At 35.5% G+C, this 15,816-nt stretch overlaps 1 protein-coding gene across 1 annotated transcript in view; it reads right to left on the minus strand.

Moving 5' to 3' along the window:
* PDE1A (phosphodiesterase 1A) overlaps positions 1-3,585 on the minus strand; it is a 351,047-nt gene extending 347,462 nt beyond the window's left edge. The window contains exons 1-2 of the mRNA XM_059394291.1: positions 3,390-3,585; positions 3,042-3,152 (exon numbers count right to left, since the gene is read on the minus strand). Coding sequence (XP_059250274.1) covers positions 3,042-3,142 — 101 coding nt within the window. The 5' untranslated portion in view covers positions 3,143-3,152; positions 3,390-3,585. The remainder of the gene's footprint in view (positions 1-3,041; positions 3,153-3,389) is intronic.
* Positions 3,586-15,816: the final 12,231 nt, after the last annotated feature.

Here is a 15,816-nt window from a genome sequence, read left to right on the forward strand (position 1 = left end):
GATTTCCATGGACTCAGAAAAGTGATTTAAGATGTTATGTTATGGGGTGCCTGGGTGGCTCAGTGGGTTAAGCATCTGCTCTTCGGCTCAGGTCATGATCCCAGGGTCTTGGGATCAAGCCCCACATAGGTCTTTGCTCAGCAGGGAGCCTGCTTCCCCCTTTCTCTGCCTACTTGTGATCTCTTTCTCTCTGTCAAATAAATAAATAAAATCTTTAAAAAAATGTTATGTTACATGATATTCCTTATATTTTCTGTAAATAAGTAGCTCATGTTTCCATATTTAAAGTATAGTTGAATAAGCTTTATTTTAACCTTTGTCTTTATTTTTATTTAACTTCAAAAATGTATGCATTACAAACCTACTTAAAAACAGAATGTCTTGTTGAGACAAATCAATGTATTTGTGAAGTTAGATATGATTAAGAGAGAAAAAAAATTACTTTCCAAATATATAAAGGTCTTCATTGGGTCTTCTTTAATATACCAAGAATATTACTGCAAAACTGTTTGATAGCTATCATGAGTAGCATAATTTTAATTGCCAACACTTAAAAAGTAAAATTCAAGGAGCAGAGATTTTGATAAGCTAAAAACTCTGTTTGAGTCAATATTACATTTTTAATAGACAAGACAATTCCAGCAATGGTATAAGGAGACCCTCATATCACTGCTGTGAATGCAGACTACACAAAAGACCATAATTAAAGATTTAGCTGTCATTAGTCATGCAGGTTTTAGATTTAGAGCTTCTTGTTTTGGTGGCTCTAAACCTAGAATACTGGAAATGTCTTAAGTCAAAGTACAAGTTAAACTATAGTACCAAAATGCAAATTCCTTCCTTCGATGATACAGAGGCAATCAGTCATTTCAATCAAGTTCAGTAATAATGATTATGTTTTTAAAAAAACTAGTTTCAGTAATTTTTTCCCTAAGTGGTCATTCAGTGTCTTTATGTGGATACACACCAAATTTCCTTAGTATACATGTATATTTTATCCTACATCAACATTGACTATCAAGTGTTGAAGGTCTACAGTTGAATGGCTGTCACTCTCTACTGAAACAAAATGAGATCAATCTTTGAGATCATTCGATAAAGTGAAAGTCAGATAATTTTGCTTTAAAATGTTAAATAAACACAAAGTAACTTTTCAAATTTCTTAAAGACCTAGGCACAAATTCACTATCTTACATACATACATTTAAGTAACTACATATATTCGTACATTTAAGTAACTATAGGAAAATAAAACAAATGCAAACAAAACAGACAAGCAAAAAAATCCTGTCCTGATAGAGGGAAGAAAATCTAAAATGGGTTATAATATGATCTATAATTTTTCCGGTACAGATGTTCATCTACTAATTAGGTTAGGACACAAATCATCTGATGACTGCCAATGTTTAATTTTCATCTATGCTAACTAACTTTGTAAGTTTTTATTTGCTCTTACAGGATTATTTGTTTCCCTAGAGAACAAACCCACCAAAAATCTGTAATTTTAAATCTTCAATGGTTCTTATTTCTCTAATTTCTCTAATTCATTCAAATGATGTAAGATGGCTTCCCTTTTTAAGTTATTCTCTATTAAATGTTGTTTGCATTATTAGTGTGCTCTTATCTTAGTATAGTGTAATGCCATGATTTACTTTAAGTGAAAAAAAAAAAAAAAAACATCCAGAGAATGCTCTTTAAATAGCTAAACATCACTAAATGCATTCAAATGGAAGAAAGTAGGAGTTTTTCCTCTAAGCAAAGTTTGACATAATTTTTCTTTTAAAAAATCTTATATCAAAACAGCAACATTGAATTTACTCAGATGTTGCACTGTATATAATAGTATGTAAACAAAGCATAGAACTATGAATCCTAAGAAAACCTATATTTTGCATATTAAAAGATTCTTTCAGCTATTATCACAGAAAAGCAAATATATTTTCATTTGAGATCTGCAAATACATTAAGCAATTGCAATGGCCTGTAAATATTCATTTTGCACATTTTTATTGAAATGTTAAAGTTGATATTTCTTTTTTTAAGATATTTTATTTATTTATTTGACAGAGACACAGTGAAAGAGGGAAGACAAGCAGAGGGACTGGGAGAGGGAGAAGCAGGCTTCCCGCCGAGCAGGGAGCCCCATATGGGGCTCCATCCCAGGATCCTGTGATCATGACCTGAGCCTAAGGCAGATGATTAACGACTGAGCCACCCAGGCACCCCAAAGTTGATTTTTAAATTATGGCATAACTAAAATAAAGCATGTAAACATAGGGTTCTGGAGAACTAAACAGAACTTAGTAGCATATACAACAAAAAACTTAAGTGCTGTTTAAATAGCAAGGTGAGTAGCAATGCAAATAAAGTTTAACTCAGGTACTTACATTTCATGTTTGACATAAGCACATCTCTTGACCCATCTCAGTTTTATACCATGAGCTATTCTGTATTCTCAGAAGAAATGAATTGGTTAATTTAAATCTAAAACTCTCCAGTAAGTTTGGAATGCTACTAGTGTTTTTACCACATTTTTTCTTAAAGAAATATCAAGACAAAGACTAAGCACAATGCAATATAAATATTTAGTACCAAATTAATCCTGCTCTTGCTTTTTCAAAATATAATCACAGAGAAATAACTACCAGTAGTAATATTTCTATTTTTCCGAAGGAAATTTTTTTTTCTGCAGGTAACCTGGCAATTAGCTTTCCTAGTTACATTTCTGCATATCTAAATCACATATCTAAAGAATACAAACAGAATGTATAAAAGAAGCCATGTGTTATAATAAGAGTGAAATGAATTCTCAGGGAGTTACCTTAATTTATATTAAACATACAGGTGCAAGAAAGATTATCAGTCATCCTTCAAGCAAGTTATTAGCTGAGACTAACACATTTTATTTTCTAAGAGAAAATCTTTCTAAAGGAAACACCAGTCCACAAATTCAGATAGTAAGAACAATTAGTCATGTTAATAGTCAAATTCTGGGTGGGGTGTGGGAAATAAAAACAGAACCAAGCAAAGAGCTTACTCACATTCCTTTCAGGCGTTGCCACATTTTTTCCGTGTGTTCTCCTATGAGATACTTAAAAGTGGTGTTTTCCAATTCTTCAATTTCTGTAGCAGTTGACCCCATGATGATACTCCTAGGGCAGTGTAGTTACAGTCAGTTTCAGCAGCTAGAACAAGCATTCCTCAGCCCACTACAGATCTCAAACAGTTATATAGTAGCATCTCTCATCTATCAAAATGTTACAGATTTACAAAGCTGAGGGCAGCTTCTGCCAGAATTGCTATTGACTTTGACAGGCATATCCACTGCTCTCATCTCCCGCCCTCCCCCCACCCCCCAAGCAGACAGCAATATAAACAGATCCTCTGACCTCACAGGAACAATCCGCACATGTGAGCCTGCTACTGTACTACTGACCGACTGAGCGCTCCAGCTCTCCCCAAAAGCAGTTCATCTGTTACCGTTCGGTGCACTGAAGCACATCAGAATTCCTACAGTTTACAAGATCTATTATGCACAAGAGAAATGTGAATGACTTTAGCGCACCAGAAGAAGCTGAATTCGTCTCTACCAATGGAAGGAGGGCAGGATGTAATAAGAAAGCAGATGGTAGGAACCAGTGTCAGCAGCACCACCCTGAGAAAAAAGTGCCTGTTTTAAATGCCAAGGTTTTTGTCTCTTAATTGATCTGGAACCAACAGTTAAAGATATTATCATGTTCTAACAATAAAGGCAACAAATATTAACGACAACAATGAGGAAATAACACATAGAGCCATACAGAAGACAGACCACAGAGCTCCACAGGTTGTTACTGAAAGACTATGTACATCAATGATGCTGTAATCATGCTTATTCACCTTCTCCTAGCAACTCCACACAGTAGGTAACCGCCAATTTAACCAGAAGAAAACACAGCAGCTGCACACAGCCTGCTCCGTGAATCCTTTGGGGATTAAAAGATAAATAAAATGAAACTAATGTGGATGCTTGTGTGCGTGCGTGCGTGTGTGTGTGTGTGTGTGTGTTTGTTGAAGGAAAGGGAGTGTGTGAAGGTGGGGGGAAGAAGAAAGGGAGAGAGAGAGAGAGAGAAATTGATGCTGTGCTGCTTGTGCATTTTAGAAGAAAAATGAGAGAAAGTGAACATAAAAGGAATCAGAACTGAGTCATCTGCCAAGCTCCCAACACATGGTGAGCTTTCTTTGAAACAAGCACAGACCTTGAGTATGAGCTCCATAACAGCTATTGCTATCTGCAAGCTGCTAAGAAAAATACACTTAAAAGCAATATCTCTTCTTGCTTGTTTGGAAACCCACATGTAGTTTTGTTCCTCCCTGCAAGAAACCTTGCTTGTTACCTTGAAGTTTAAAGTAGATAGTAGAGAAATGTAGGTAGGTAGGTAAAGTAGGTAGTAGAGAAATGATAATATCTTGTATTTATTGAGTACTCACCATGTGTTAGACACTGTTGCAGGTACGTAGAGTTTATACAGTTTACTTTTTAAAAATTCTTACAAAGAACCCATGCAGTAGGTAACATTCCCATTTGACAGTTGAAGAAACTGAGAAACAGATATTTCCCAGATTTAATGTCGGTCCTTCATTTTTATTTGTTTATTTGTTTTAAAGATTTATTAGAGAGAGAGAGAGAGAGAATGTGTGGGGCATAGGGGGCAGAGGAAGAGGAAGAGAGAGAATCTCAAGCAGACTCCCCACTGATGGGGGAGCCTGATGCAGGGCTTGATTCCAAGACTATCAGATTAGCACCTGAACACAAATCAAGAGTCAGAGGCTCAAACTACCGACCCACCCAAGCACCCCTAAAGCCAGTCTTTAAAAATGGGCACTATGATTTTGCTGACAGTCTCCCAATATAAAGTTACTATGTGTGTCTAAACACAGAATGCATCAGCAGTCAAAATGATTATATATATATATATATGTGTGTGTGTGTGTGTGTGTGTGTGTGTGTATACATATATATATATATATATATATGAAGCATCTTTGCAGAATTTGGTAGAAAGTGCCTTCTGATTTACAAATTAGAAGAGGTGAGCTTTTCTGCACTGTTGGGGCACAGTCCACACAGGTGTTTTTCTGGGTTCCCATAATAACAGGAAACTCTCACAGTGTCAGAGCCCTTGATGTCCTGCAAAGAAAGAAGCAGGATGCCCTCAAATTCCTTGTAGCAGGAACTCACTTAGTTGGCTCCAACCTGGACTTCCAACTGAAACCATCACCTAGAAAAGGAAAAGTGATGTCATTACCTCGTAAATCTCACGAGGACCTGGGAGAGGCTTCTGCTGGCAGCTCTTGCCATTGTTGCCACTGAAAAGCCAGCTGCACTCAGTATCATGCCCTCGGGAACAGTGGCCAACGAGCAGTGCTGAAGTTTGCTGCTGCCACCAGAACCACCCCTATTGCTGGCCGCTTGGTCCCAGAACCTTCTCTAGTCAGACGGAGGCAACCTTCTGAGAGCCCAGCTTCCCCGGTTACTGATCCTGGGGCGACCGCCAGCCTCTCACAGAGGCGTCGTACTTTAACCGGACCCTGGGTCTGTTCCACATGGCCACTGCCACCTCCAGCAACAAGGGAGCTCTCATTGGGTCCACTGCGAGGGGAGGGGCGCCAGTTGGTGGCACCATCTCCCTCTGCTGCGGGAGAATGTCAGCCTTGGGCTCTACTTCGCAGAGATCCTGAAGAGACTGAAAAAGAAGAGCAGGCCACTGCTGAAGAGGCTGTGAGCAAGGAGGAACTTTGGGTGAACCGGCTGCTCCATCTCAGACTTGCCGCTATTCAGCGGGAGCCCGCAGCCCGCCGCAGCCAGGCGGAAGTTGCAGGTGCCCTCTGCGCTTACTCAGAGGTTCCCGCCTGGAGCCCGAGCGCGAGGACCCCCACCCAAGGCTGCAGCCCCCGCTGCTGCGGCCACCCAGTGGGTAGGAACCCCCATCAAGAGGTTGCAGGCGCTCCTGCACACTCAAGAACAGAAAATGGAAATAATGCCAATAAGTTTGGCAGAAAATAAGGTTTCTAAAAAGAAGAGGTTAAATCAACTGAAGCTTCAGTTTCCTTTCTTTGACAAGCTATTTTCCTGAACTCCATCCGAATGTAATGTCTTTAGCTAGTAGACAGGTTTAGGTAATCACAACCTCACCCCTGTGAGCATTTACCAGAATAGTCAGAGGTAAGTTAGTCATTGCTCTGAAAGCACTGATCTTACGTCTCTGAACCTTCATTTACAATTCTAGATAATTTACTTAATAAACACTGGATTTTTCTTTAATAAGATAGTCGACATCTGAATTCTGCTCTCAAAGACGAAGCACGTGAAAAGATCTCTATAAAATGCAAGCACTCCACCATTACTACTTTATGAGCCAAACACCATAGTCCTTGAGGTTATATTCTTGGGTTTCAAGTCACAGATGATTTCCTAATTATGCCAAGATATTTCAAGCCATCACACCTAGGCTAGCTTACCAATAATATTGCAATGTAAAAAATGAGGACTATTCTTAAGTGTGGGTGAATTTTGTAATAAAAACTTATTTGCCCTTTTTCTCACTATCTCACTTCTGTCATGTATTGATATTTAAGAACTCATAGTATACTAATTACACACTTAATACCCTAAAATACTTAATTACTGCATTAAATGTTTCATAAAATTAAATTGAACAATAAGCTATGCAGAACAGCTAGTTATTTAAATCCTTGACCAATATAATATTCAGCCTCAGGCAGCATCAAAGTTATTTCTGTTAAAGTAGAGAATTCAAAGCATTTTTCTTTTCTGGTTTATAACTAACATCTACAAGTTGTATTAATAGGACTAAAATAAAGCAAATCACATTGGATAGAAAAGAATAGAATTCAAGGAATAACACTCAACTTTTTTTCCTAATTAATCTGTTGAGAAGAATTTGAGATGTTGCATTCACAAAATTAAACTAAACTAAAAAAATTCTGACAGGAGACAGAGAAATAAGATAACAAGAAAGTATTCTAAGAAACTAAAATATGCTTGCTTGCCAAAACAAAACATTCTATATGAGCTCTGGGGAGAAGTTGAGAAAATAATCCTAAATATAGCATAAAAAATTATCTAATTTATCTCTTATTTCTCACATGTTCTCTTTTGTTTTAATTCTATGTTCAGACAAATTATCTTTATTATAATAAGTAGTTCCCTCATTCTTATTACTTCATATATTTTATTGGCATGTTGACAAAAATTTATAGAATGATTTTTCAGTATCTGTTGATGCCAAGATAAAGTACAACATAGACTGGATCCAGACTACTTGAGTTTGAATCCCTGTTCTTTCATTTAAGGAATTATATGATCTTTTGCAAGTTACTATTATGTATCTGTTTCCTCGTGTATAAAGGAACATAATAATATCATCTTTCTCACACAGTTGATGTAAGAATTAAATGAGCTAATATACATAAAGCCTTAAAACAGTATCAGGCATATAGTAACTGCTCTATTAAATTGTTAACATTTATCATTATTGATGCTACGGCATGACTTTTCTCCTTTAGATTGCACTGTAATCATTTATTTCAGTAGGTTTATTGATCATGAACTATTTTCCAAATAATTTGTTATAGAACATTGTTGTTTTATGCATTGCTAGTGTTCATTTTTTTTAGAAACTTAACATCCTTATTCATGACTGTAATGTTTGAAATATTTGTGGCACTAACTTTATTGTTTTTCATATTAAGGTTATACTAGCACCATGTAATTGACAGGCAAATAGTTTTAAACTTACGAGTCCACACCCAACAAATAGCAAAGATAAATGAAAACATATTCAGAGGCACCAAATTCAGAAAGCATACCACTCAAATACTCTTCTAAAATGATTACATGGAAAATAAATTTAAAATAAATGAATAAAAATAATAAATAAATAAATAATAATAATAATAATTACATGAGTATACCTGAAAAACAAAAAAGTAGTTAGTGACCAAATCAGAGACATGTACATAACTAGCCATGGAGATTAAAAACAAAATCCCTGACTTACTTCTGTGAAGAAGGGTTAGGAAGAAATAAGTTCAGATTAGAACAGGAAACCAAGGGGATTCCAAAAATGTGGCTTCAAGAAAAAAAATGGATTTTAAAAGAATCTCAACAAACTGAAAGATTATTTTGTAGGCTAAATGACAGCACAGTATTTCTTAACTGATAAGAAAAAAAAAAAAAAACAGAAAATGCGTGAAGTCTTAACAGTATAGCAGACTAGTTATTCTTAAAATTTCTAGGCCAAAAAGCATTTCAAATATTAGAGAAATTATTATATTAAATTCACTTTTGAATGCACAGATGGGCTTCTAAAAAGTGAAGGTGCCAAAATGAAGATGCAATAACAGAGATTCAAAATACATGAAAGCAAAAATAATACAACTCTAAGGAGAAGTAGACACACTCATAATTATAGTAATATTGTCAGATATTTTATACTCATCACTTTAAAAATTGGTAAAATAAGTAGAGAGAACCCCAGTAAGTATATAAGGGATCTGGACAGCACTATCAGTAGACTTGAACTAATGGACATTCATAGTACACTCCACTCAACAACAGCAAAATATACATTACTTTAAAGTACACACCTTGAATATTTACCACAAGAAATCACATCCTAGGTGAAAAAAATGAGTCTCAATAAATTTAAAAGGAGTCAAATAATACAAAATATATTCTCTGACCCCAGTGGAATTAAATTAGAAATCAGTAACGGAAATATCTCTGGAAAATTCCCAATACTTGAAAACTAAATAGTACACTTTTAAGTAATTCATAAGCTATACAAGAAATTAGAAACCATTCTGAACTGAAAAAAGGATGAAATACAAACATATCAAAATCCATGAGATACAGCTGAAGCAGTAACTAGGGAGAAATTTATAGCACTATATAGCTATATTAGAAATGAAAAAAGATCTCATATCAAAGACCTTAGGATATACTCTAAGAATCTTTTTTTTTAAGATTTTATTTATTTATTTATTTAAGACTGTGTGTGAGAGAGAGAATGGGGGAAGGAGCAGAGGAAGAAGGACAAGCAGACTCAATCCCATGACCCAGAGATCATGACTTGAGCCATCATCAAGAGTGAGATGCTTAACCAGCTGAGCCACCCAGTGCCCTTACACTAAGAATCTCAAAAGGCTAGGCAAAATAGGTAAAAACAAATAAATATCAGAGCAGAAATCAATGAAATAAAACTCAATAAAACAATAACCAATAAAATAAAAAATTAGCTCTTTGAAAAGATCAGTAAAATTGATATGCCTTATTTTATTAATAGATAGAAAAAGATGCCAAGAACTGGGAAGTTTCTGAGATTTTACCATTCATACAATCTATCAGATCGGCCTACCAGCCTAACCTTGGGTCAGGAACAACAACAACAAAAAAACTGTATTTACTCTTCACACCAAAAGCAGTAGCCACAGTATTGGCATTTTGGTACAGGTTCTCTGAGCTCTGATTCTCACAGGGTGACATGAAGACAGCCAGCTGATACCTGCACACAGTGTCGTGCATTGTCAGAGAAGAACTTTGAACTTAGAGAGTTTGGATCTCTTACAATGGGCAGTAAGCCTGTCATACCGTTTCCCTGGAAGGAAACATTATTATATTTTTTAAACTGGACAGTAAACTTACCTGTCATTTACTCCAGAGAGAGTACTAAAATTTCCAAAAGAAGATTTAGAAATTATTTATGATGCATATAACACAACCAACAAAAATTTCATACCGAACATACATAGTTTCTGAAAATCCATAAACACAAAAAAATTAGTATAAAAATATATAAAAATAGCAGCAAGAAAATCACTGAAGCAGAAACATAAATGGACAGAAAGTATAATAAAAGGTGTTAGAAATGACCATATTCACTGAAATAGAGGTGGCTGCTTAGACATAACTTTGCACACTCAATAATTTTGGGGGAAAATATTTGACAACACCAGACACTAGAAAGGATGTGGAGCAGCAGGAACTTCATTTTCTGTTGGCGTTAAGTATTAGCAAAATCATTTTGGAAAACAATTTGCTAATATCTAGAAAAGATGAAGATGTATGTACTCTAAAATACTTTCCTACCTGTATAAAGGAGACAGTTTAGCCCATTCAGGGTACTAGAACAAAATAGCAGAGATTGGGTAGCTTAGAAACAACAGAAATTAATTTCACTATTGTGGAAACTGGGAAGCCCAAGATCAGGGTGCTTGAACATTCGGTGTCTGCTGAGAACGGCTTCCTGGTTTGTTGACAACCATCTACTTACTTAGCTGTGTCCTCTGCGGCAGAAAGGGTGTGGGAACTCTATAGAGCCTCTTTTATAAAAGCATTGATCCCATTCAGGAGGGCTCAACCATCATGACCTAAATACACCCTTAAATCTACACTTCCTAGTACCATTACATGGGGGATTAGGTTTCAACAAATGAAGTTTTGGGGACTCAACATCAATTCATTGCAGGAGATATACACAAGAATGTTTATAGTACCAGAAAAAATGTTTTTTTAACCAGTTAAGTTTCCATTAACTTAAAAAATGTATAAATGTTGGCATAGTCACAAAATGGAATATAATATGGTTGTGAAAATGTAATCTTGGAGTAAAAAACTATATACACAGGTATAAATCTCATGAAAATAATGTTGAGAACAAAAACCAAATCCAGTAAGAATTTAGGCAGTGTATATATTTTTTGTTAATTAGGAAAAACCATATGTAGTTAATAAATGTTTAAAGAAATGCATAGAAATAATAAACACTAAACTCTAGATAACGGTAATCTCTAGAAAGAGAGAGGAGGATGCTTTGAAGTGAAATCCATAAGCTTCTTCAGCTGTTTTGTTTCTTTCTTTTTTTTTTTTTTTAAGATTTTTTATTTATCTATTTGAGACTGAGAGCTCAAGTGGGGGCAGGAAGGGGCAGAGGAAGAGGGAAATGCAAACTCTCCACTGAGCAGGGGGCCCAATTCTGGGGCCCAATCCCAGAACCCTGAGATCATGACCTGAGCGGAAGGCAGATGCTTAATTGACCTGACCTGAGCTGAAGGCAGATGCCTAACTGACTGAGCCACCCAGGGACCCTAAAAGTGTTTTATTTCTTTAAAAGGGTATAAATAAAAAGGTAATACCTTTATACCTTTTAATATTTATGAAATATTTAATTTAAAAATTGTTTTAAATCTCTAGAGGGGGAAAAAATGAACATAAAAGCCATGGTTAGATTGTAAACCAAACTAAAATATGGAATGGTTTAAAGTAATGGATGACATGTAAGAAAAATAAACTCCAGATGTTCCTGATAACTGGAACATTTTTCTTTGAGTAGACTGGTTAGGAAAATATAGAATTAAATTTCCTAGGTATCTACCCAAGAGAAATAAAAAAACACAAATCCACACAAAAATCTGCACACAAATGGCCATATCAGAATTATTTATAATAGCCAAGAAGTAGAAACAATCCAAATGCCTATCAACCAATGAATGACTAACAGGATGTAAATCAAAACAATGGAACCCTATCAAGGAATGAAATACTGACAAATGCTTCAACATATGAATATTCAAACCGTTTTTCTAAGTGGAAGAAACCAGAAGAGGCAATTTTGTAGAGTCAGAAAGTAGATTAGTGGCTACCCCGGGGCCGCAGACGGGTAGGAAAGGGAATTAAGTGTAAATGGACATGAGGTATTTTATTGGAGTGATGAAATGTTCTACAGCTGGATTATGGTGAAGATTGTACCACTTGTTAAATTAGCTAAAAATCTTGGAATTGTATGCTTAAAAGGGATGAATTGTATGGTGTATAAATTATACCTCAATAAAGGTGTTTAAAAAGCAAAGAAAAAAATAATTGGATTTCTTTCTCAAGCAGGTCCCCAAATATGCAGTATGCTCTATGTCAATAGTATTTACATAATTACATTGTCAAGTGTTGTGTATCAGTTTTCAGTTTTTAGAATTCAACCACTAGACAAAATATTAGTTATTTTATTACAGTTACAGAAAAAAATACAAATATTCTGAACTTTAATAAAAATGATTGTATAGCTGCCACTTATTGAGAGAAAAACAGGAGGATGAGAGGTAGAAGGAAGTTTATAATCACTGATATTCTCCATTTATATTGTGGGTAATTTAGTGATACTGTTTGAAGTTGATCGATCAAGATCTAAAAGTTTAAGTATAAATTTCTTACAAGAGTGTAATTTGTTACTATTGTTACCAAAAGAAACCCAAAATAATAATTTAACTTAACAAAATTAGGACCAGGGAACAATTTCCTCATCTTTCAGAGTGTGGAGACATTGATCAAGTTATGTTTGATGTGGATAAATTAAGATATTGAGGTTTGGGCAGATATGGAATTGATCACCAGAGGAAATAAAAATGAAAATATTTGAAAATGGTTACTAGTAAAGAGTAAGACTTCGAGTAGTTGTAGGAAATTCAGCAGGAGATTTGGTATTAATGTGTACCTTTCTCTCCTGTTTGGTTTTTTATTTTACTGTTTATATATTACATAATAAAAACTAAGGGAGATATTTAAATACGTCTTTAATATCTTCTTACTAGCCACAAACTCCACATAGGCTTAAAAATTAACTTAACTATTTCAAACCAGCTTTTCCTCCAAATTTCCATGTTTCTGTAAACTGGCACTTTTATTTTTATTTTGCTTTGTGTATTTTCCTTTATTATTTCAATTTTTTTACAATAATTGTATTTTTTAAATTCAAGATATTTTTTAAGTTCTTGGCTCCTACTTGTCCTTCATGTTCCACTCTGAGTCTCCAAGTACTTTCAGTTCTGCTCCTAATAATAACTCAGGATCAACCCCTTCTTGTCCTTGTATCTACCACAGCCTGATCTGAGTTACCTTTCCCCACCAGCTGTTACCACCCTCCTAGGGGATTCATCTTAACTGCTGCTGTGATCACACAGTGCCCTGCCCATGAACTTTCTCAGGGTCCACTGCTTGCCAAGTAGACATAAAACTCCTTCTTTTCAGGCTTTTTAAAAAGATTTTTAAAATGGGGTGCCTGGGTGGCTCAGTTGTTAAGCATCTGCTTTTGGCTCAGGTCATGATCCCAGGGTCCTGGGATAGAGCCCCACATTGGGCTCTCTGCTCAGTGGGGAGCCTGCTTCTCCCTCTCCCTCTCACCTTGCTTGGTTCCCTCTCCATCTCTCTCTCTGTCAAATCAATAAAATCTTGAAAATTTTTAAGAAAAATTTTAAATGATTTAAAAATAAATACTTTTACTTATGTAGTTGAGACAATCTGCATATACATTTTATAGTTTTAGTTCCTTAATATAATCTGAGGAGCAGCACTTGGCACATTTCCTGAATATTAAAATACATATAGTTATCATAAAGAATTTGAAATAATACTGAACAATGCACAGTAAAAAGTGGAAGTTACCCATAACCCCCGAGAAAAAACAACCACTAAAGATTAGATTATCATATAGAGGTTTACAAAATTGCATACTCCTTTATCCCTTTAAAATTTTACTATGAACATTTTCCCATTCCCTTAACTTTTTTCAAAACTGTTCATCGAACTACTCATAGTATACTATCATTTGATTTTACCATCATTTATCCATCTGTAATTTTTTCCAATTTTCCTTTATGATGAATAATCCTCTAATAAATATATTTTTGCACAGTAATGATTGTCTGCATTTCCAGTTCTTATAAATAAATTTGTATAGGAGAACTATTGTGTCAAGGATTATAAATCTAGTATAATTTTCTTAACATTTACTCCAGTGTATGCCCTTTCTTCAATATGTAAGTGTTCCAATCTCAGGGGACACTAGCTAATAATGTATATTATAGGTTTCTCTTTAAAATTATTTACCAAAATGATAAGCAAAAAGTTTGTTGTTGATATTTCTTGTATTAATTTTGGGGGGGGTCTTTGTAACACTTAAATAACTTGCTCCACCTTTTGTTCGTTTTTCTCTAATAGGGTTTACAATTTTTATTATTGATTTGTAAATGTTCTTTAGATATTTATACTAATCTTTGTCCTATCATAAATGATACAAATTTTTAATTACCATTTTTGGTGTCATTTAGGCTTAACTATTTTTTTAAGATTAAAAAAAAATTTTTTTAAGTACTCCCTACACCCACCATAGGACTCAAACTCACAGCCCCAAGATCAAGAGTTGGATGCTCCATCAACTGAGCCACCCAGGCACCCCAGACCTAATTTTCCATGTAGTCCGATCAGTCCATCTCTTCGTGGTTCTGCTATTGCTCTTTTGCCTTTGAAGTTTTTTCCCTGTATCAAGACATATCCAATACTTACTGACTTTGATTTTATTCTAACTGATACAGTTTCATTTTGTTTATTTAGTGCTCTAACTTCATGAAATTTACTTATTTATGTGAAAAGTACACATTCAGCTATTCTTTCCAAAGATTTCACTCACAACTTAGAACCATTTATTGAAGTTTTCTTCTGCCCTCATTGATTTGCATTGTGGCTTTTATCAAACAATATATTTTTATATATACTAGTGTTTGTCCCTGAACCATCTGTGCCATCTTATTGCTCCATCTGTCTATTATGTAAGTCCCACGGTTTTACTAATAATATTTTGATGCATTTTAAATTACATTTAATAGATATTATTTTCAAGTGCTTTTTTTCAGGCATCTGTTGTCTGTCAATCTCACATCAATATTTCAATCATTGTAACCATTTTATAGATAAGGAAATAGAATTCAAAGAGTTTAAGCCTACCAGCTAGTACATGACAGCATCAGGATTTAAACCTAGATTTGTGTAATTCCAAAGCCTCTACTCTTAAACAATTATTCTCTCCCTCTCCCTTCTCCTCCCCTCCTCTTCATTGACTAAAGGAAAACTATTCAGTCTTCTTTTTAAAAGCAATCGAGTTTAAAAACAAGTTGAAGAGTCAAGAAAGAACATGAGATCTTTCGATAGACAAGGGAGACAGACATTGGTCAGAATTTCCATGTCAGATCTTTTCCATCTGGGAAATAAGATCACGGATTCTGATGAGTTCATCATTTACTTCAGTCTTCTGCTCAGTGGTCTTCTCCAGCAACTGGATGTACATCTGTTCCTTCCTCAAGCTCATGTGGATGGCCATAGCCTCTGGCGGGGCCTTGTCCTGACCTAGGTGATCTCCTCATTTGGCGGCTTGAGTTTGTCTTCTGCGTGGGCCTTCAGCACTTGGTTCTCCAGCCTTGCTTTTCAATTCTTACTTGTGTTATCCTCAACATACTTCAGCTGTTCTTCATTCATGTAGCCTTCAATGATTTTCTGTTTTTTTTTTTTTTTTTTTATTGACCACTTGAAGAGGTCAGAAAAACATTTTTCCATGTAGTTAAGGTCTGCAACAAGTTGGCCTTTTTCTTTCAGAACCTTCTGGATTCAGGCTTCGACAAGTTCTGCTTCTGAGCCTCCACCATGCCCTGGTACACCATCCCCTCAAACCCACCCATGATCTTCCCCATCTCCAGGTGCTTTGCGTAGAGCTCCTCGCCGCTGTCCTTCACCAACAGCGTCTCCTTTTGTATGCTCCCGCTGCTGTGTCCAGGTCCTTCCCGTTGCGCTGCAGCACGTCATGATGGGCACCACGGGCACCACAGACCTCCTGGCTTGAGGACACAGGGAGTAACCTAGCACTGGAACACCCGGAGCTCCAAAGGAATCAAGCTTTTTTTTTTTTTTTTTTTTTTTTTTTTTTTTTTTTTTTT

The sequence above is a fragment of the Mustela nigripes genome, chromosome 3 (genome assembly GCF_022355385.1).
Source record: "Mustela nigripes isolate SB6536 chromosome 3, MUSNIG.SB6536, whole genome shotgun sequence".
NCBI classification, from domain to species: domain Eukaryota; kingdom Metazoa; phylum Chordata; class Mammalia; order Carnivora; family Mustelidae; genus Mustela; species Mustela nigripes.